This window comes from Balaenoptera borealis (assembly GCF_965194805.1).
Source record: "Balaenoptera borealis genome assembly, chromosome: 12".
NCBI lineage: Eukaryota > Metazoa > Chordata > Mammalia > Artiodactyla > Balaenopteridae > Balaenoptera > Balaenoptera borealis.
In genome coordinates, this window is record NC_138869.1 from 41,051,695 (window position 1) to 41,071,687 (window position 19,993).

Genomic DNA, 19,993 nt, shown 5'->3' on the forward strand with positions numbered 1-19,993 from the left:
GAGCTAATTAAAATCTCATTGACGGCTCAGCCCAAATCATTTTAACACATGCCGGATCCTGTCAAAATTCAGACTCAGGGGCAGAGAAGGGGCAGGAAGAAGGCAAAGGCAGAAACTTCCAACCCAGGCCCATAGACAGGGGGAGGGGCTTATAACTGTCCCTGTAGCCTCTCCTTGAGATCCCTCTCCACGCTCTGTTTACTGACCAAGAATGAGTTCAGTGCGGGGCTGGGGATGGAGCGTGGGGGCAGGACTAGCCATATGCCCTGTCCCTAAGTGATCAGGCAGAGAGAACAAGCCCTTTCCCTCCCAGCCAGGTGCAGTCTCTGAGGGAAGAGAGGATAGCCATGGGCCAGCTCTCAGGTCCTCTCTGCACAGCAGGAGCTGTGGCCCGGGCAGCGTGTTGATGACCTGGTAAATATTGGAAAATCATCGAAGTAAGGCAAGGCCAGCTGCCTCTCCCTCAGCTAGCCTCAGGGAGCTCTTGGAGAACTGACTGCCAAGGACACCAGGCCAATGCCACACTGGGCTGGTACTGCTGGGGAAAGGGGACTGGATGGGCCTGGAGTCTTCCCAGCCCTGGGCACAACCCCTCCCACAGACCAGACAGCCAGAGGCTTGAGGAAGCATCACCAGGACAGGGGAACCTGCTCTGGCCACTGAAGCCATGGGCTATCTGATGAGGCCACAAGCCAGGGCAACTCATTCCCACACGCAGACTCAAGGGGATCACAAAGCCCTGCTCCAAGGTGGGAGAGATGCAGATGTCTATAATCCTCCCCGCCTAACAGGAAGAAGTTAGCTAATCATGCCAAGGTGCCACTAGGAACTGCTAGAAACTGGATTCCAGAGTTCCAGTCCCTCAGACACAGCTCCAAGGCCTCCCTCCCCCCGGGGCTTCCACAAACAGAAACAACAGTTGGACTTGGGACCCACCCATAATGCAGGGATTTCCAGGAGACCTCAGTCACCAGCACTCCCCCTACCACTCCTGCACCAACACCAGCTCACACCCCCCACAGGGGTGCTGGCAGACAAGGGAAGGAGCAGCACACAAAAGGCTGCCATGGTGTCACTGCCCTGGCTACCTTGGGAACACACCACACACTCCCTCCTCACCTCAGGCTGAGCTCATGTCCTGGGTGGGGTGCAGCTCAGGGCTCCTGCAAAGGCACCAGATTAGCATATGCCGAGCCAAGGTTTCCCCACAGGACCCACAGTGCCTCCCCTGGTAGTTCTTACTGAATTAGGAGAGGGGAGGAGGGAAGAAAGAGAGAGGACTTGAACTACTCTCATTTGGTGTTCTGCTCTCAAACCATCAACCTGTGCCCTGGCCTGGACTAGGGGTGGGGAGAGTGCGACGTGCAGAAGAGGTCAGGCCCAGGGCGGGAGACAGGGTGGATCCCATTCCCAGGCTGCCCAGATCCTGGGTTTGCTCAGAGCTATGTGGCCTCAAATCCCCAAAAGGACAAGGCAATGGGTGCAGGCCAAGGTCTGGGTCATGCATCTCCTAGATGAGCTCTAGGCCCAGAAAGGGATGAGGTCTGCTCTATCAATCTCCGCCCCATCACAGCCCTCTACTTCCTGTCTCACTGAAGTGAGGGACCCTGGGTCTTCCTGTTCACTCTGAGTGGCCCAGTCCTACCTGTCCCTCCACGCCAGGCTGGAGAGCTGGGCAGCCACACAGCCAGCAAACAGCTGTTGCATCCCACCCGAGGTGATGGCATCTCTTCACTGGGTGAAGTGAGGCATGTTCATTTTTAATTACACAGACACTGACGTGCACCCGCCTGCACATAGCAGTCCCTGCAAGTGGGGGCTCAGACCCTGGAGGCCCCTTAGGCAGCTGGTCTGCATCGAATGTGCAAAGTGATGGGGGAGGTGCAGCGGGGGCTGCTGCTGGAATGTGGCACATTGTTATTATTCTGCCCAGGAACTTCCGTCAACTTCCCTCTCCCAGACTCCCTCTCATACCCAATGGGCCTTTCAACAGCCTCTGGATCAAAACCTAAGCCTGTCTGTGGGGCAGGAAGTGACAGCAGGAGACAGCTCTGGGGATGCTGCAGTGCTAGCAAGGGAGAGCCTGCAGAAGGGATGGTGAGTATCCTTCCCCCTTGGAGCAGGACGGCCCAAAGCTCTGCAAATGAGAGGCAAAGGAGAAAAGGAATGAGATGGGGCTGCCAGGGACAGGACAGAGGGGGAAGGAAGTGGCAGAAAGAGCTCCAGGCAGGAGCCCAGAGCCTTGGCCTAGCTATTGACAAATGGGTGGCTTCTCCCTGGGTCTCAATCTCCCCAACTGTAAAATAAAGAGATTGGAATAGATGATCTTAAAATAAGTGAGGAATTGGAAAAGACGAATAAAACCCCCATTACTTAAAGATAAAACAATTGTACACTTGAAAAACCCAAACAGAATCAACGGAGAAACTACCAAAAATATTAAGCTCACAAAATTAACAAAAGCACAGCCCATTTTTCTGTGCACTGATCAGCCAGTTAGAAGATATAATGGAAGAAAGAGATGAAGGCCCTCTTGGGGTCAGGTCTAGCCCAGGGCCGAACTGGGAGCCCACCCCAACCCCAAATGGCAGCGGAGGGGATGGCAGAGAAGCAAGGCTTGGGTGGGAGTCTGGGGAAGACTGCAGAAGGGGGAAGGTGTGAGGGAGAGCAGGGCGCTGTGCCTGGCACCCCAGCTGCTGTGCCTGCTGCCGCCGCTGCCTGAAGACTTTTCATTTTCACCTCAGAGCCGGCAGCTTGCCATGCAATTTACACCTCTGCTCATATTCCTGCTCACCCAGGCCCTGGCTTCCTGGGCAGCCCAAGAGGGGGGCCTCAGCAGCAGTGGAGACCAGGGTGGGTTGGGGCACTGAGAAGGGGGGGGAGTAGTTCCCTCTAAGCAGGCACAGGCCCTTAAGCATCCTAATACCTGGGTGGGCCGGGCAGGTCCTGATCTGCAGCCATGCCCAGCCTTTCCCCAGGGTCCAGAAGGCCAATACTCAACCCCAGCTCAGCCCTGCTCTGGCCTTCTGAGCCCTTGTGGAGCAAGAGCAGAGGGCTGGGGAGTGTGGGGGTGAGTACCCACACGGGGAGCTCGGGGGCTCAGACCAGGGATCCTAACACTCTCCCTTCCAAATCTGGAAGGGGAGCCACAGCCTCCCAGACGACACTGCTGCCATGGCAGGCTCCACAGCCCATCCCTCTCTGAGATCCTGCCGCTGTCTGCAGCATCTGTGCAGTCAAGGACCTTGAGCCCAGTCCGGCTTATAAGCCAACGAAAATGTTGCTGATTGATTATCCAGCAGCAGGAAGGCTGCTTGGTGCAGATGGAGCCATGAAGTCAAGCACCTGGGAGCCAGAGGAATCAGGAAGTGCCAGAGGGAAGGACAGCTGGGCAAGTGGGGACGGAGAGGTGGGGAGAAAGACAGAAGGTAGGGGAGGAGGAGAAGGCCCTGAACTTCTCATCTCTGACTGGTACCTCCACTTGCTGCTCAGGAAAGACCTTCCCTCTGGAGCCTTAGGTTTCCTGTCTGCATAACCAGACAGACAGCCTCTCCCGATCTGAGGGCTCCACTAAAAGGCAGAGTTGTTCTGCTCTGGAGGGATCTCCCTCCTCAGAATCTCTCCTCCTTCCTTGTTCCTGAAATCCCAAGCTCTCTGGAAAAGAGCAAAAGAATCCTTCCTTGGTAAGGCCCATCTGCCTGGGGAAAAAGGCTCTCTCTGGATTGGTGATGGCCCAAGCCCACAGCACCATCCAGACAAGCCTCAGCCCCCAGGGTCCTGCAGGGCTGCCAAGCTACCATATCTGAGCTGGTATTTCGAGAGTGGTGGCTCCCACGCCCGCCCCAGCAAAGGCTGGCTTTGTGCTTTCATTACTGGGATAGGGGAGTGGGGAGGGGTGAAGCCTGAGAGGCTGAGGAACAAGATCCAGGGCCCCAGGCCAGCAGAGGGGAGAGCCTTAGCCTCCTGTGTGGGTCCCCACACCTCAACATCCAGGGGCAACTTCCTAAGGGGAGTCAGGGAAGCCAAGCCTTGGTGTGTGTTTGTGGAGTTGGGGTGGGGGGGTCTCCTCCTGGCCCAGGGAAATCTGGGAATGGAGAGTCACTGCTACTCTCTGCTAACTTCTGTTACTCTCGTTCAGAGTTTGACTGTGGCCTCTGGCTCTTCCTCTCCATCCCCCAGTGCTCAAGTCCTGTTCCAAAGCCAGCCTGGATGCTGTCACTCATCTGATCACATACCATTAGTGGCTCCCTAAAACCTGCAGGACCCAGCCTCATCTCTTGGGCCCAAATTCTTGCTCCTCCCCTGCACTCCAGCCACAATGGATACACAAAGCCATGCCCACGTCAGGGCCTCTGCCTGACCTGCCTTCCTACTTGGAGAACACTATCCATCCTTCAAGGCTCAGCCCAAATTTCCCCACCCCCAAAGGCTGCTTTGCCTTTCCCAGTGAATCCATCTCTCCCCTCCCCACCCCACTCCCCCTAGGCTAAGCCCTGTGGCTGGGAGAGATGGTGGGAGGAAAGAGTTCTGGGGGCTTATCATTCAGCCCTAGGTCCTGGTGCTACTGAGCACACCCTCCTCCCTGAACTGGGGCAGGCCAATTAGCAGGTCGCAGCCCTGGCAGGTAAGCTGGCCCTGGAGCCGTCTCTACCTCACTGAGGGTAAGGACATGAGGACCAATAAGGCACCTGCAGCAGCTGTTTCCTGTGCCCAGAACAGCTGCCAAGGTAAACCTTAATGAGTCCCTGCTGGGAAAATGGGCAGCCAGGCTCTTCCTGCCCTTTGCTTCTGGCTCCCCCAGCAGGCTCCCAAATCGACAGCCTCAGCCCCTGACTCTGCCCAGCAGGGCTGGAAACAGAGGGTCAAGTGGGTGTTAGGACACAGTGCTGCTATCCCAAGCCCACTCTGGGTACCACTCCCAGTGCATCCCAAGTTCATGACAGTCCTCAGCCTCTTGGGCCCAGCCCCAATCATGGACAGGGCAGAGTGGCAAAAGGCATGTAGCCATCAGTGATTCTCTGCCCAGGGGATCCAGTCTGGACTTGGCCACTGCTTCAACCCTTGACCTTGGGTAACCTCCCCTCCCTAGGTCTCACTGTCCTTACTGGTAAAACAATGGGGATGCTGGCTTTGATTAGGACCCTATGCCTGCCTCCTAGCTGGTTCCTCCATGCCCCAAACAATGCCACACAAAAGAGGGCCCAGTAAATAACTGCAGAGTAAGTGACTGAGCTGAGATACCAGGAAAGCCTTCCTTATTAAAAATAAAGCTCAGGGGGCTTCCCTGGTAGCGCAGTGGTTAAGAATCCGCCTGCCAATGCAGGGGACATGGGTTCGAGCCCTGGTCCGGGAAGATCCCACATGCCGCGGAGCAACTAAGCCCGTGCGCCGCAACTACTGAGCCTGCGCTCTAGAGTCCACGAGCCACAACTGCTGAGCCTGCGTGCCACAACTACTGAAGCCCGTGCGCCCTAGAGCCCGTGCTCTGCAACAACAGAAGCCACCGCGATGAGTAGCCCACGCACCGCAACAAAGAGTAGCCCCCGCTCGCCGCAACTAGAGAAAGCCCGCGCAGCAATGAAGACCCAACGCAGCCAAAAATAAATAAAATAAATAAATTTAAAAAAATAAAAAATAAAGCTCAGGAACTCTCCCACATTAGCTCAGCAAAGGTGATGGGCAGGGAAAGAGATGACCCCAAATTTCATATCCCATGGGGGCTTCCTTACCTGGATTCCCACTGCCAGGACCATCCTGCTCCCTACTGGTGTTTTGGCCTCAGTGTGGACTCAAACCACCCCCATCACTGACTCCCTCAAAGTCACCCAGACAGGTTGAGGGAAAACAAACACAGGAGATTGTGAGGCACTGGGCAGGACCCAGACTCTGACCATGTTACTGGGAGCTTCCTCCCCGCTCACGCTCAACAGGATGACCCACTTCTGCAGGCACCCTGCTGAGGCAGCTGAGGCCCCCGCTCCTTAGTTTCCAGCTGGCTGTCCCTTGACACTGCCAGCCTATCACCCACCACTCGGGAATTCAGTCACATCCACTCCAGGGAAATCTCCACCGTGACACTCCCCAGGGCTTCCTCCAGGTCCAGCTTGCAGCTCCCCCAGAAAGTGCCTCTTCTGGGAACCCCTCCTGCCCCTGCCTACACAAGGGATGAGCCCTGGCACCTCCCAGCTCCACTCACACTGCAACTGCCACGGCGTCCTCAGCATCTAGAACAGACATACAGTTGGCCAGGGGTGGAGGAGGCATCTGCCCAATGGTGTACCCCTCTTAGGACAGAGGTTTTCAAACCAGTTAAGTCTCAAACACCCTCCTCCAAACAAAAGCTCAGGAGGTCATCTGATGTGTAAAACCCAGAGGCAGAGCTACTCCAGCTGAGGCAGGTAAAGGTCTGAGTGCAGCCCCCTATCCCTGGCTGCCAGCCACGGGGGCACCTTAGCACAGCCCCTAGGCTCCGGCCCCCAGAGCAGTCTGAGAACTAAGGTCTGGGGTCCCTGCTCACAGCTGTCCCTAGTAGAACAGCCCTATCAACCCAGCTATCCCTGAACTCTACCACCAAGGTTCCCCCACTGGCTCACTGTACCTGCTTTGCCTACCACACCTCTCCAATTCTATGGAGAAAGAGCCACTATCTGACCTCCAGGGTCTGCCTGCATTTACCCAGCCAACCACCCTCCACACAGACAATGCCCTGTGTCTCCCTAAACTCAGGAGATGCCCAAACATCACAAGGAGACCTCCGTTGAAAACTTGGGGAAAGCAGAGACCCTGGGGAAGGGGGTTTATGGAAAAGATCATAGATCCTGTTGGAAGGAAGTCAGGCACGGGGGTCTTGGCTGGCCAGTCTAACACTCTCAGTGATCTCCTCGCCAACTGCAGACAGATATGAGCCAAGTACCGAGCTCAGGGACCTCACACACAATCTCACATGTGGGACCCCAGGCCTCGCACTCGGCTCTGGTCTGCTCCATGTGCCCCAAGACTTCCCTGGCTGCTCATTAAGACTGGTCTCACCTTGTGGTGAATTTTGAGGCCTTTGCCTATTGTTCTGGGCTGACATCTGGGTCCCACCTCCTCTGTGGCCTTCCAATTTCAAGGAAGCTCAGATCCCTCCTTCAGCTGCCAGAAGAACCCCCTTCCTGGGGCTCAGGGAGTGGTCTCCTCTTGCCCTGGAGGCTAACTCCTTGGACCCTGGTGGAGCGGCCTGACAAAGCTGGGGCATCTTCCACATAGACGAACAGTCACACAGAACGCAGGGACCCCTCACACACCTGCTGTCCCAGAGTGCTTGGCCTGGGGCCCCCAGTGGTTTACGTGGAGAAAGGCAGAGTTCCAGCCCCTATAGCTTGCCAGGCTGCCAAGCTGGAGAAGCCTGGCCAGAGAGCCAGGGGCTGCCGCACAGACCACAAAGCTGGGATCCAGCCATCCTTCCAGAATCCCCACAAGAGCCCTGACAAATGCTTGTCTTTGGTTCCTCACAGAGAGCCCCCAGGACCTTGCTGTCCCGTGAGACCAATCCTGTCCCAGTCTCAGACATCTGCCACTGCCGGAACAGCAGCTGCTCTCCACCTCCCTCATCCAAAGCTCTGAGATCATTCACCTCCACCCCTCGCCCCAGCCTCTGGGGAAGCAGGTGAGCCTGCCAAGTCCTCCCTCCCCTCCTCTTGGCTACTGCCTCCCTCACCCCTCCTGAAATAGAAAGCCGACGGGCTGCTGTCACTGCGTTTGAAGCAACTCCACAGCAGACCCAGCCTCAGATCCAGAGAGAAGCCAGTGGGGTGGAGAAAAAAGACACGCGCACATGTACGTAACATGTACATACACGCACGCACACACGGTTAAAGGCAGCCAGCTGTCAGGGTTGGGAGAGTCAGGAGCACCCAGAGTCTCATTAGCAGCCTCTTTTCTCTGGTCTCAGGGCAGTGAGGAAGAGGGCAGGTGTGAGAGCGAGCCTTACATTCTCTTCTCTCTGTCACCTAGGCCAAGAGAGGCACAGGGCCACCCCCTGTCCACTGCAGGCTGAGACCAACAAAGAGAGCCGGCCCCTTCCTCGTCTTTCACCTGGGTTTGTTCCCCACCCCCAAAACCAGCAGAGCACCTGGGCCGTGCCTCCACTGAGGGCAGCCCGGCATCTGTCTCACTCTCCCAGCTGGTGGTCAAGCCCACACAGCACGCCTCGCAGACATCCCTGAGAAGCCCCTTGCATTGCCCCGCACCTGTGGCTTCCTCATCACAGGCAGGAGAGAGGATGGTACGCCCCCTGCTGCAACCCCAACTCCACGAAAATCAAGCCCAGAGCACAGCTGACAGGCTCCCACGGGAGGAGGAGGTAGGAGGAAGGGCTTTCATCAAAGAGGTGACGTCAAAACCAGGCAACTTGTGAAGCTGTCAGGGGCCAGGAAATTTGGACAAAGGTGTCTAAAAATAAACCCCTGAAGCCAAGAAAAGGCTGTGGTGGCTGAGTTGCTCGCCACCACACCACATGTCCTGTTCTGAGGTCTGGAACCCAGAAAGTCTCTTCCCAGGGCTGCTCCTCCAGACTGGCCCTTGAAGCTGAGGATGACACAGACAGGACCAGAGATACCACACACCAGCCCTTCCTTGGGTGAAATGATGAGCAGGCCTTAGGCACTGATGTCTCTCTTCCTGCCCTCAACACCAGCCAGCTCCCCCACCTCCTGCCTCACCCTGCCCCTTAGCCTCCGGCCCGACCCCACACCCAGCACCCTTCTGGCTGCCAACCTCCAGCTCACAAAGGAAATCCTCCTCCATCCTCCCCATGCCCCTTCCCTACCACAGCAGCCCTCCTGTTTCTTTTTCCTGTCTCTGCCCACAAAGGCCACAGATGGTGACCCAGGGCTCCATTTATTCATTCCCAAGCCCTGATACCAGACACTTAACCAGGACATGTCTGAGCTCCCATTTCCATCACCAAGGCCCTGTCCCTTTTCCCAAGCTGCTCTGGAGAACAAGCCACCAGGTTCTTCCAAAACCGCCAAGTTCACATTCTTGCTAACTTTTTTCTCCTGTTCCCTGATCCCAGCCACACTGGCCATGCCCTCTGTACACTCTGCTGCCTCAGCCATCCTCCAGGGCAAATACTGTCAATAGGCTCATGTCACCAAACATATTCACCAGCCCAATCCTCTCTGAGCTCCAGACTACACACATCACTGTGGACTCCACACCCCAACTAAGATGTCCCTCAGGCAGATCCCCCGACACAGCCCACAGAGCTGGCCCCCCAAACCAGTTCCTCCCTCCGCCCTCCATACCTCAGTAGAAAGCACCACTACATGCTCACCCACCTGCCCTGCCCAGAGGGGACTGCAACCTGTGACTCCTCCCACTCCTTCCCCCCATCATCCAACCCATCCATAAATCCATCAGTTCTACCTCCAAAACAAATTGTCAGTCTCCACCCTTGTCTGCATCTCTACAGCTACTGCCCCAGCCCAAGCTGCCGCCATACACGGCAGGATTCATAACAGCTTCAAAGCACCTCCACCCGGCCCCCATGAGCCACGGTCCAGCCTTACCCTGCCCAATGACAGCAGAGCCCATCTTGCACAGGCACAGCTCGGATCCTGGCTGGAACTCTGCAGTGACTTCCCACTGCCTTTAGATCAAACCCACGCTCCTCACCCTAGCTCTGCCTAGAACATTCTTACCGCCCCTCCAAGGGCTCTTCTAGGATTTTGCCTGAGAGGTTACCTCCTCCGAGAGGCTGTCCCTGACCACTCTGTGCACTTGGTTCCCTGCCTTTTCTCACCCTGTACTTTCCTAGCATGTGTCCCGTTTTTGTTTGACGTTATTACCTATCTCCACACCTCACTGTAAATGCCTATTTCATGCACCAATATCTCACACCACATCCAGCATAGAACCTAGCACAGACACTCAATAAATACAAGTTGAACAGATGAATAAACAATCACTTCCAAGCCCAAATTGGGGTCATTTCCCTAGCACCCAAGTTTACAAAATGTTTTAGAGGAGGAGTAATTTACAACAGGGAAAGTTTGTCTCAGGGCCCTTGCTCTGCAGGGCCCAGCAGGATAGGGACAGGGTGGGTCTGGAGTGGGGGCTGAGCACTAAGGATGTCTTTGTTCCAAGTCAGAGCTTAAATGACAGGACTGGGTTTCTGAACAAACTACCCGTACTCCTGGGAGATGCTTGGGGCCCAGGAGGTCTCGGGTGTATGGAAGAAATGCCAGCAGCCTCTGCCCATCTTCCTAGCTCCACAGGCACCTGCTCCACGACATGCTGCCCTCCCAAAATGGCCTTTTCCTCCCAGGCTAGGCAGGCCTCCCCAGAACCCACTCAAAGGACTGGCTGCCCCCTGACACACACACCAGACTTGTGTCTCACCTTGATGTAGGTGTCCAGGGCAGGATGGACACGGCGGGTAGCCAGCCAGATGGACAGGGGTGTGGTGTAGGGGAAGGTGGCCATCACCACATGGCTGGGTGCCGGGAAAGAGAACACCTTGAAGCCAAATTTCTGATAGAGTCGGATGAGCTCAGGGGAGGGTGACTTCTCACCTTCACTCAGAATGCTGCCCACCGCACAGCGGCACTTCTCAGGGGGCACCTGGGGAAGCAGAGCAGGGGTGTCAGGGTTGGGCAAAGGAAGGAGGCCCACAGACCTCCTGCTTCCTGCCTTCTTGCCAGCGTGGGCCTGGCAGAACCACTAGCTCCAACAAGCCACGTAGCTCCAGACACCATAATGGAGATGACAATTTCCTGCTGAAACCCGGCCTGTGGCATCCCGCTGCAGGACTCATCCATCCCTCCATTGCACAGGGCAGGCCCCTGCCGGCTGTGGAGGGGCCACAGAAAGGCTGGTCAGGAAGCAAAACTGAACTCTGGGTTGCTGATCAAACTGTGTGAGATCCTCTTCCCCAGGTTCTTAGGCAGGGCCAGCCATCATCAACAGGGCCTCAATACCTCCTCTCCAACCCACACCCTATCCTAAACCCTGCCCCACTTCCCAAGCCCCTTCTTGGCTGAGACTGCTGGTTCCCCCTAAGTCTCCCTGGACCCCTAGTACCTACACTTCACTTCACTCTGCTCCCCTCCCTCCCCTGGCTCCCACAAACCCCAGCCAGGTAAGGGCTCCTACATGAGTCTCCAACACTTCCTAGGCCTGACTCCAGGCCTGAAAGGGCCAGCACTTGCTTTTCCTTCTGGTATCAAGGGGTCCCAGTTTGTCTCACCTCCTGCCACCTGAATCTGTACCAGCCCCCAGGGGTATCTCTTCCTAAATCCAAGAGACTTACCACAGACCTTTTGCTCTCCATCCTGGGTTTTCCTCAATCTGAAGGCCCTACTCAGGGGCCACTGACCCCTAAATTTAAACTCCTTCTACCTCCACTTGCTCTTCTCCTCAGCCTACTTTCCCAGTACCGTGAAGTCATTTTTACCTGTCTCTGCCCTCCCATTGGCCTTTTCCAAGTCCTGTCAACAATCCCCCAGGGGTGTCTCAGCCCTGCTCTGCCTTTCTACTCTGGCCAATTCAGCCCTGTCCTTGGAGTCTCACTTTGCCTGAAACTTGGGAACTGACTCCCACCTCTGCGTAGTCCCTGGGGGTCACCTCCCACTCTCTGCAGCCCTGATCCCCTTGAATCCTATGTCATTAAGCATAACTCAGGGCTTTCGTGGCAGGCAATATGGTGCAGTGGTCAGGACCACAACTCTGGGAGAGGCAGGCCTGGGTGTGAATCTTGAGTCCTGTGCTTTGGATGAGTCCCTTGGTTTCCTGAAGCCCCAGTTCCTTGATATCAACTTACAGAATTGTAAGATGCTTCACATGAGGACTGAGCATGGTTCAGCAAGTGCTCCATATTTGTTGTCAGTTATTAGTAGCTATGACACCGGCCAAACAAGTAACCACTGGCCTAGGATGCCCATCTACCCAAACCTCTGAACATGTAGCTCCTCCCTGCCCATCCTTCAGGTCCAAACACCCTCTTGGAGAGCCTCTCAGGGTGGCTCAATGGCAACCCCCACAGACTCCAATACTGTGCTGTAAACTCTTACCCACATCAAGTCAACCTTGCAGCTCGGTCACTTCTCTCAACCTCACGCTCCTCCCACCCTACCCAGAGGTGCTGGAGAGCACTGCAGTACCACCTCTTGTCTCTAGATGGTGCAACTGCCCCATTCACACCCAAGACTTGAGGATGGCCAGAGAGGCAGGTGGTTCTGGCAGGCCTCCTGCTGACAGACCAAGGGACAGTGTCTGCGGCAAAGCCCATCTTCATGTTCCTAACTAACCCTAGCGACCTATGCTATACAAAACATCCAATACAGGTTAAACAGAGAAATGGATGGAAGGTCAATTGATAATCTCCTCTCCAACACCTGGCCTGCCCGGGTTTGGGTCCCAGGGTCTTGATCACCTCAGCAGCCCTCACAGACCTTCCAGCTCCACATCCTTCTCAGTCCCCCAAAGGCACCAGAACACCTGTGATCATCCTGCTTAGAACCTTTCAGTGGATCCCAATTCACCTCTATGACGAAACTCCCGAGGCCAGCATGCAAGGCTGTCTCAGGGTGGCCCACACAACACACTGCCTGGATTTGTCCACACACTCACCTAGCACTCCTTTTCTGCATCCCTAGGCCTGAGTAGGGGCCAAGACCCAGGTGGGCAGGCGCCCACTAATCATGTGAGTGGCAGAGGGAGAGACAAATCCGGGCTCTGGCAAGCCAGCCTTACCAGCCTCCTCTCCTACCACACCCCCACACAGAACTATTTGCAGCTCCCCAAACATGCCACATCCTCCCATGCTTCCTCCCGTTGCGTAGGCTACTTCCTCTGCCTGGAATGTCCTCGTAACCCTACCGCAGAGTCCTTTCTGCCTGGGAAACTCAACCATCCTTCAAGACTCAGCTCAACCCTCCTCCTGAAAGCCTCTGTTGCTCCTCACTAAGCAGCCCCTCCCCTCTGATCCCAAAATGCCCACCAGAGGGAGCAGTCTTGTGCTGCACTGTAAGGAGGTGGCCTCTCCTCCTCCCCTCCACTCCAGGCCTCTAGGGGGAAAGGTCCAGGATCCTGTGCACATAAGTTCTTCAGCGATAGTACAGGCATGCATGCATAAACCTGCTCGCACAGGCTCTGCATCATGAGCAAACCTCCTCTCCCTCTACCTTGAAAAAGGAGGAACTCTTGTCATGGGTGAGGGAAGCAGCTAATAAGGAGACAGGGCTCCTGAGATCTTGGGCACGGGGACTCCCTTCCTGCCTGAGCAACTTTTCAATTCCAGAAGTGAGAACACTTCCTGCCCCTTCCCTTGTCCAAGTGGCTAAGGGGCAGACTCGGAGGTTACCCAGCAAGCCCACCACCTGCTAAGCAGCCCCATACCAAGCGGGAGCTGGGAGACAGCTGAACCAGGCACCAGCAAGGAAGAGATGGGACAGGGCCTAAGACAGGCTGGGGAGTGGCAAGGCTGGTCTCAAGAGCAGGGGAAGGCTTTCCTGGGCTCCCAGGAGAGCCCAGGCCTACCTCCAGGGGAATGGCCCACTGAGACGGTGAAGGGCCCTGAAAGGAGGAGCGTCTTGATGGCTAGAAACCCCACCCACCTTGGTTCAATACAATGTCTTTATTTGGGCCTGACCTTCGAAGGGCAGGCTGGGCCTTCTAGTTCTAGCTGCCTTCTCCCTTTCTTCCCTGTATCAGTCATTTCTCTGGGTACCTATGACCAGAACAAGAGCTGGACCAGAACTAGCACCAGCAAGGAACCATACCAGGGAGACAGGGCAGTGGCCAGACCCACCAACAATTTCAGTAAGGTAGGCCCATCCAGAATCTGCCCTCAGAGCAAAAGTGCTAGGAAAGAGATACCAGAGTTATCTCCTTCAGGCTGTGAGGCCTCTTGAGCCCTAGCATTCTAAGAAGAGGACAATCTACTTGGAACCTACAGCTTCCGGGTACAAGCTGGCCCTACTGCCCCTTCCGGAGAGGCCTTGCAGTACCTTGCTGACCCTGCTGTGTGAGGTCATAGCGAAGAGAGGGTCTCTGCCTGGCCAAGACCTCACTGAATCTGGAAACTGGACAAGATCAATAAATTCCAGGGTCCAGGAAGAAAAAAATGGTGTCAGCTAGCCCAGACCAAACCCAGCCTTTGGGTTCACTAGAAATGGGCCACCCCAGGTCCATAACCTGCATAATCTGACTGGGACAGCTGCACTGTCTGCCAATCCCAGACCCAGAGGGATACCTTGACTCCTCCCTGGCCAGACTACCCAGCCCACCTTTCCACAGGGGCCCGCAGTTAACCTGCTGTGAGCAGAAACCTAGATTCCATCTAGCAGAAAATCATCATGGGGTACCTGGGGTAGGCGATGGCCTGGGCCTCCAGGAAGCATCAGCTCAGCTCACATTCCCATTGCCCTTGTTGAGGGCTCAATCCTGGGAAATCTTACTCCCTCACCCCACCCCTTCCCAGGCTCCATGTGACCTCAGTGCCTCCAGGGAGAGGAGGGGGCACCATCCCCACATATACTGAAGGGGAAGTACGGCACAGGCCTATGTCAGAAAACTCTTACTGGTCTCAGCCCCTGCAGACGTGGTGACCGTAAACCAATTCTCAGTGGACTAGGGGGAAAAAGAAACTTCAGTGTGGTCTAGTTCACTAAAGGCAGTACCCAACCGCCACCAGTCCCCTCCCCAAACCCCTCCATGCCTGGAGGCAGCACCCCCTCCTAGGCCTTGCCCAGGTGAGCTGAACAGGCTGCCATGCTCCACCGGCCTCAGCCAAGCTCCCCACAGGGGCAAGCAAGCAGGCAGGTTACTTAAGCCCCAAACACAGCAGCGGAGGCAGTGGCAGCAGAGGGTGGGGCAGAAGGAGGAGGGCCAGGCTGGCAGACAGGACACGCCCATGGGCACGGCAACAGCAGCCCAGCCACGAGGGCCTGTTCACAGGTCAGAACTGGTTAGGATCAAATAAGGTGCTCAGGGTCCTCTCCACCTCCTTCCCAACACCCAAGGCTCCCAGAGGAACTAGGCCCAGGAGGGGAGGCAAAAGTCACTGTCCAAGCAGGAGAGAGAGGGCAGAACTATACAAGGGCAGGACAGAACTGGGTCTCTGTGTGTGTGTGTGTGTGCGTGTGCGTGTGCTGAGGTAAGGGGGGTGGAGAGGTGGGGACAGATCCTTGACTGACTCTGGAATCACCCCCTTCCCTTGGCACTTAGAAGAGGAAATGATGAGACTTCCCTGGTGGTCCAGTGGTTAAGACCCAGCACTCCCAATGCAGGGGGCCCGGGTTCAATCCCTGGTCAGGGAACTAGATCCTGAATGCTGAGACTGGGAGCCTGTGTGCCCCAACTAAGACCTGGTGCAGCCAAACAAACAAACAAACAAATATTTTTTAAAAAATCATTGACTTAAAAAAAAAAAGAGGAAATGGCCACATTCCATGAAGGCGGTGTCCTGGAGAGGAGAGGGACACCTATGAGCCACATAGGTGGCTGTCAACTTCTTGCCACATGCTCCTTCCTTCCCCCCACCTCCACCAAGGTCCTCAGGGATGAAGAACGGAATCCTTCCTCCTGCACCACAAGAACCACTCGCCCAGATCTTACAGGCTTATCCCATGAGAACTCCAAAATATAGGGCTGGCTGGCTGACATACAGACATACATATGCATCTCCAGGATATATATGCTCAAGCAGCATCTCATATGAAATGGTCCACTGCAATCGCCACAATCTTGCCTTGTTGGTACCCTTTTCTGTGTCACTTCCTGAGCCCAGAGCCAGACCAGGGGAGCCTCACCAGGCCTTTCTCAGGAACCAGCCTCCTTCTGTCCAGCTGAGGCCTGGAAGGGGTGTGGCTGGGGAGCTGTCAGTCTTATATCTCACGGGGGTGGGCGGCACCCACAGCACATGGCCACCTCTCACCTGGTCACTCACTGCCCCACTCACAGAACCTGAAATAGCCTCACTTCCTCCCACACTCAGAGAAGCAGGTTCTGGCTCCTGTTGTGTTGTGCTGTGCTGGGGAGGGTGGAATGGGGATGGGACACTCCACAGCTCAGCCTATATCCTGTCCCTTCCTTCTGTGAACCATAATACGCAGGGCCCCATGCTGGACACCGCTGTAGGAGGCAGCTAGGGAGCAGAAAGCTTGGCTTCTTGGCCTTCCCCAGGACTGGATGAGGCCTGTCCTTCAGGCTTCCCTGACACCCCCCACCCCGACTGAGATGGCCTGAGGGCTGGGCCCCTTGGTCCCCACTGTGCAGCAGTGCCCAGGACAGAGTGGCACAGACAGGGTGCTCAAATATTTGCTAAATGAAATAAAAAAGCATGAGTAAACTCAGATAGTACCGCACCTCCTGCTAACTACTCCTTACTCTCCTCCTCTATAGTATCAGCAGTGTGGACCCAGAGGCTTCAGGTCCTTATGGACCAGATAGTCTGTGATAGCCATGAGCACCTGAAGCCTGGGGGTCCAGGGTTCCCTGAACCTTTTAGGATCTCTGCCAGGCAGGTGAGCCATCGCAGGTGTCAGGGTGTGACCCAGCTCTGAATAGGGACACAAGTTTCTTACAGAGTGACCCAGGACTGGGATGGACAGGATCAGAGGGGCCACTTTAACATATATATTCATTCTCTGTGCCAACCAGACGGTCACAGCCAGGCCTAGGGTCTAAGCCTGGGTTATGAGTGCCCAGCCTAACAACCCCTCATCACACCTAATTAGCATGAGTGTTTTTTCCACCCATTTTTTGTTGTTGTTACAACAACTTCTTGAGGGCAAGGTACTGGGGTGAATGCCTCACCTATGTCACTTACTTTAACCCTTGCCAGCCTACCTATAAGCAGGTATTTTTAACATTACTCTGCAGATGAGGAAATGGAGGCTCAGAGAGGGTATGTGGTATGCCCAATATCACACAGCAGGACAGTGGTGAGACAGAATCAAAACCCAGGACTACTAACCTTGAGTCTGTCCTCTCAGGCCATGGGCCCCCAGACTGGTATCCAAGTCGGGCTGTGCCCAGCCAACCCCGGAAACCCAAGTCCCACCATCTCAGACAGTCCACCACACCTCCAGGAGAGCTGTACGGTGGGCTGCTTGGAGGTGGCTGGGTCAGGAGGCCATAGGGAGAGTGTCCCATGCCAGGATTCTTCTATCTCACTCTTCCCTGAGCCAGCCTCCAGCAATGACCCAAAGGTACGGTGCTGCCTTGGCCCTTTCCCATTCTGGAATTAGCACCTCCAACTCAAGAGGCGATGTACTGCTTCTGGAACAGGACATGCCGGTGAGGAAAGAGGCAGCTGCAAGGACCCTCATCCCTCCCACTGAGGTCTTGCAGAGGGTTCCAACTGGGTCAGATGTGGAAGGAGGGGCAGGGACCAGGGGAGGGTAGAGGAGGGACAGGGACTTACACAAGAGACCCCTGCAAGGGTGGGGGCCCGGCATCTGGTCTAGGAGCTTCCCATAGCCCTGTGCCTGCCCCATCCCACTTGGGTCCCAGTGTTCTTGACTGTCACTTAGTGCCACCTCTGAGCCATGTGACCTCAAAACCTCAATGTCTACTCATCCCTCAACCAGGCCATATCACCTCTCACCCAGACCCAGCCCAATCTCCTCGATGGCCCCCTGCCTCGTCTCCTTCTCTCCTCCACCTGCCATCCGCTTAGTTCCCTAAATCAAAGGTGGCAAATTGTGCTGTACCTTTCCTCCCAACCTACTGTACCTCCCACCACCTGGCCCAGCAAACCCTTCTACATCTTTCTCTGCCCACCACGTGTTCACTTGCCACACTTCCTCTGTCATCCGACATCTGCAGGCCTGCACTTTGCAGTTCCCCTTAGCCAGGAGGCCTTCCCAGTGGAGCAAAATTCTACTTATGACAGAAGACCTCCTCTCTGAGCCTCCCTGGCAGACTTGAGGCAAACCCACAGCTCGCTCAAAGTTCTGTGAGCATCGAACACAGTGTCTTGCTGGAGATGCATCTGTATAGGGCTGACTTGCCAACCACACAAAGCTTCCTGAGGGCAGGGCCATGTCTGTTCATCTCCAGAGTGCAGGTGTCAAGCAGAACCTGGCACAGAGAGGGAGTCAGCACAGCCTTGTTTCGACTGAGTACCCCATTGAGGCCTGTTCAGCACATGGTATGGAGGCTATAGGCCTTGCCCACTTGAGCTCTCCAGGCAAGAAAACCAGAGCTGGGGATTCTCAATGCCTGGTGTGCCAAGGCTCAGAGCTGGAGGCTCCAGCTGGAGGCTGGAGAACCCTTGGCAGAGCTGCCAGCCCATGCAGCTGTGGGCAGCACCACCTCATGGCATGGCAGGAGGCCACATTGGTGAGTCCTGATTCACCACAGGCTGTAAATACAGCCATATGCCCACAGGGTGCCACTGATGTCAGGTTAGTCTCTGACCCCAGCATATTGGACATTCTGGACAGCTCACCTGGCTCCACCTGCCCCCAAAGCACTCTCCCAACCAGGCAGCTTGATGTCCAAAGAAATGCCTTATCCTTGGGCCAGGGGACACCATAATGGCTGGAAGATTCCACCTTCTTTCAGCGTGAGAGCTGAAAGAGGGAAGGCAAAGAAACAAGATATGACCCCAAAGAGAGGGCAGCATCTGAAATGGCCTGGTCTTAGAGTGCTGGCTTCAAATGGGGCTGAGGGAGGGACAGAAGAGGAGGCAACAGACCAAGGCCCCCTCAGAGGCTAGGGACTCACAGTGGTGTGGCCCCCTGCACTCAGAAGTCCATGGGCAGAGACAAGCCAGGAAAATTAGATCGGGACAAGTAGAAAGCCAGCATATGGATGTCTGGAGCAGAAGTCCAGATTAAATCTGGAAGGAGCTTCAAGCTCAGAGAGGAGGTGGTGTGCACAGCCAGCTCAACGATTTCCCCACCCCTTCCTCAGAAACCAAAACACCCCTTGCCCAACAAGCCCTGCCCCATGTCTGTCCATGGGGTAGAACCCCAGCCAGCGCCCAGGAGGCTCCTTACCGTGCGGGGGTTGTCATAGTAGACGGCAACGGAGCGGAGCTTGGGGGAGACACTGCAGCTCTCTGTGAAAAGCCGCCCAGTTTCACCATAGGGCCCCACGTGGAACTTGTAGGCCACAGTGACGTTGCGGACGGGGGGTGAGCCAGCACTCACTGCCACCCCAGCCAGCAGCCCTGAGTACCCAGCAAAGGCCAGCAGCGTCAGCAGCAGCAGCAGAGTCAGGCCCCCAATCAGGCCAGGAGTAGCAGGTCCGACATGGCTCTGTGCCCCCCACGCCGCACCCCAAGGCAACTGCAAAGGAGACAGAAGGAAAAGGTGGCTGGTAGCCTGTCTGACCAATGTGCCCACCTTCCCGCCAGCCAGTTCTGGCCCAACCTCAGCCCTGCCTTGGGTGCTCTGATGCAGGAGAGGCAGGAGCCAGAGGTGTCTACACACAGAGTGACCTAGAAGGGAGTTACAAAGGATGACTGAAGCTACAAGCCTCTTTATTTCTTAATCACAACTGTTGAGGCTCTCAGAGCAGCTCTGTCAGCTGGCAGCCTTGGTCACACCTGGGGTAGCTGAGTCATAGAGGGGCACAGGAGTGAGTCAGCCAGGGACATACTCCTGGCCCTGACCAGCCGCCCCTGCTGGGCCAGACGTCAGCCAGCCTGCCTTTTCCCCACATTGCCTCTTCCTTACCACAACTGAGCCACACTGCCTGCCCAGTCTCCCCAAGCCTCATGGGCCACTGCCAGAGGGAGGACGGGCAAGCACAGGGCCCAAACACTTATTTAAAAACAGGGAAACCATGAGGAACAAAACGTCAAGGGGAAAAATGTGCCACAGGAAGGGACTCTTGTAGGAAGCTCTCCTTTGCTAAGCACATCTGGCCCGCGAAATACTGCTTTCCAACAAGCTCACCCATCCAGAACCAAAGGAGAGACGAGGTTAAAATAGCCTGAGCAGGCAGAACAAAGTCCAGCACTATGCTTCCCAGACTTGAGCGGAGCTACCCG

General features: G+C 55.8%; 1 protein-coding gene across 1 annotated transcript in view; it reads right to left on the minus strand.

Annotated features, from left to right (window-relative positions):
• The window catches only part of TEX264 (testis expressed 264, ER-phagy receptor), a 29,288-nt gene that overhangs the window by 6,970 nt on the left and 2,325 nt on the right, over nt 1-19,993 (minus strand). Inside the window, 3 exon segments of the mRNA XM_082348251.1 lie at nt 10,387-10,608; nt 18,996-19,234; nt 19,237-19,286. Of these exon segments, the coding sequence (XP_082204377.1) occupies nt 10,387-10,608; nt 18,996-19,234; nt 19,237-19,252 (477 nt within the window). The 5' untranslated portion in view covers nt 19,253-19,286.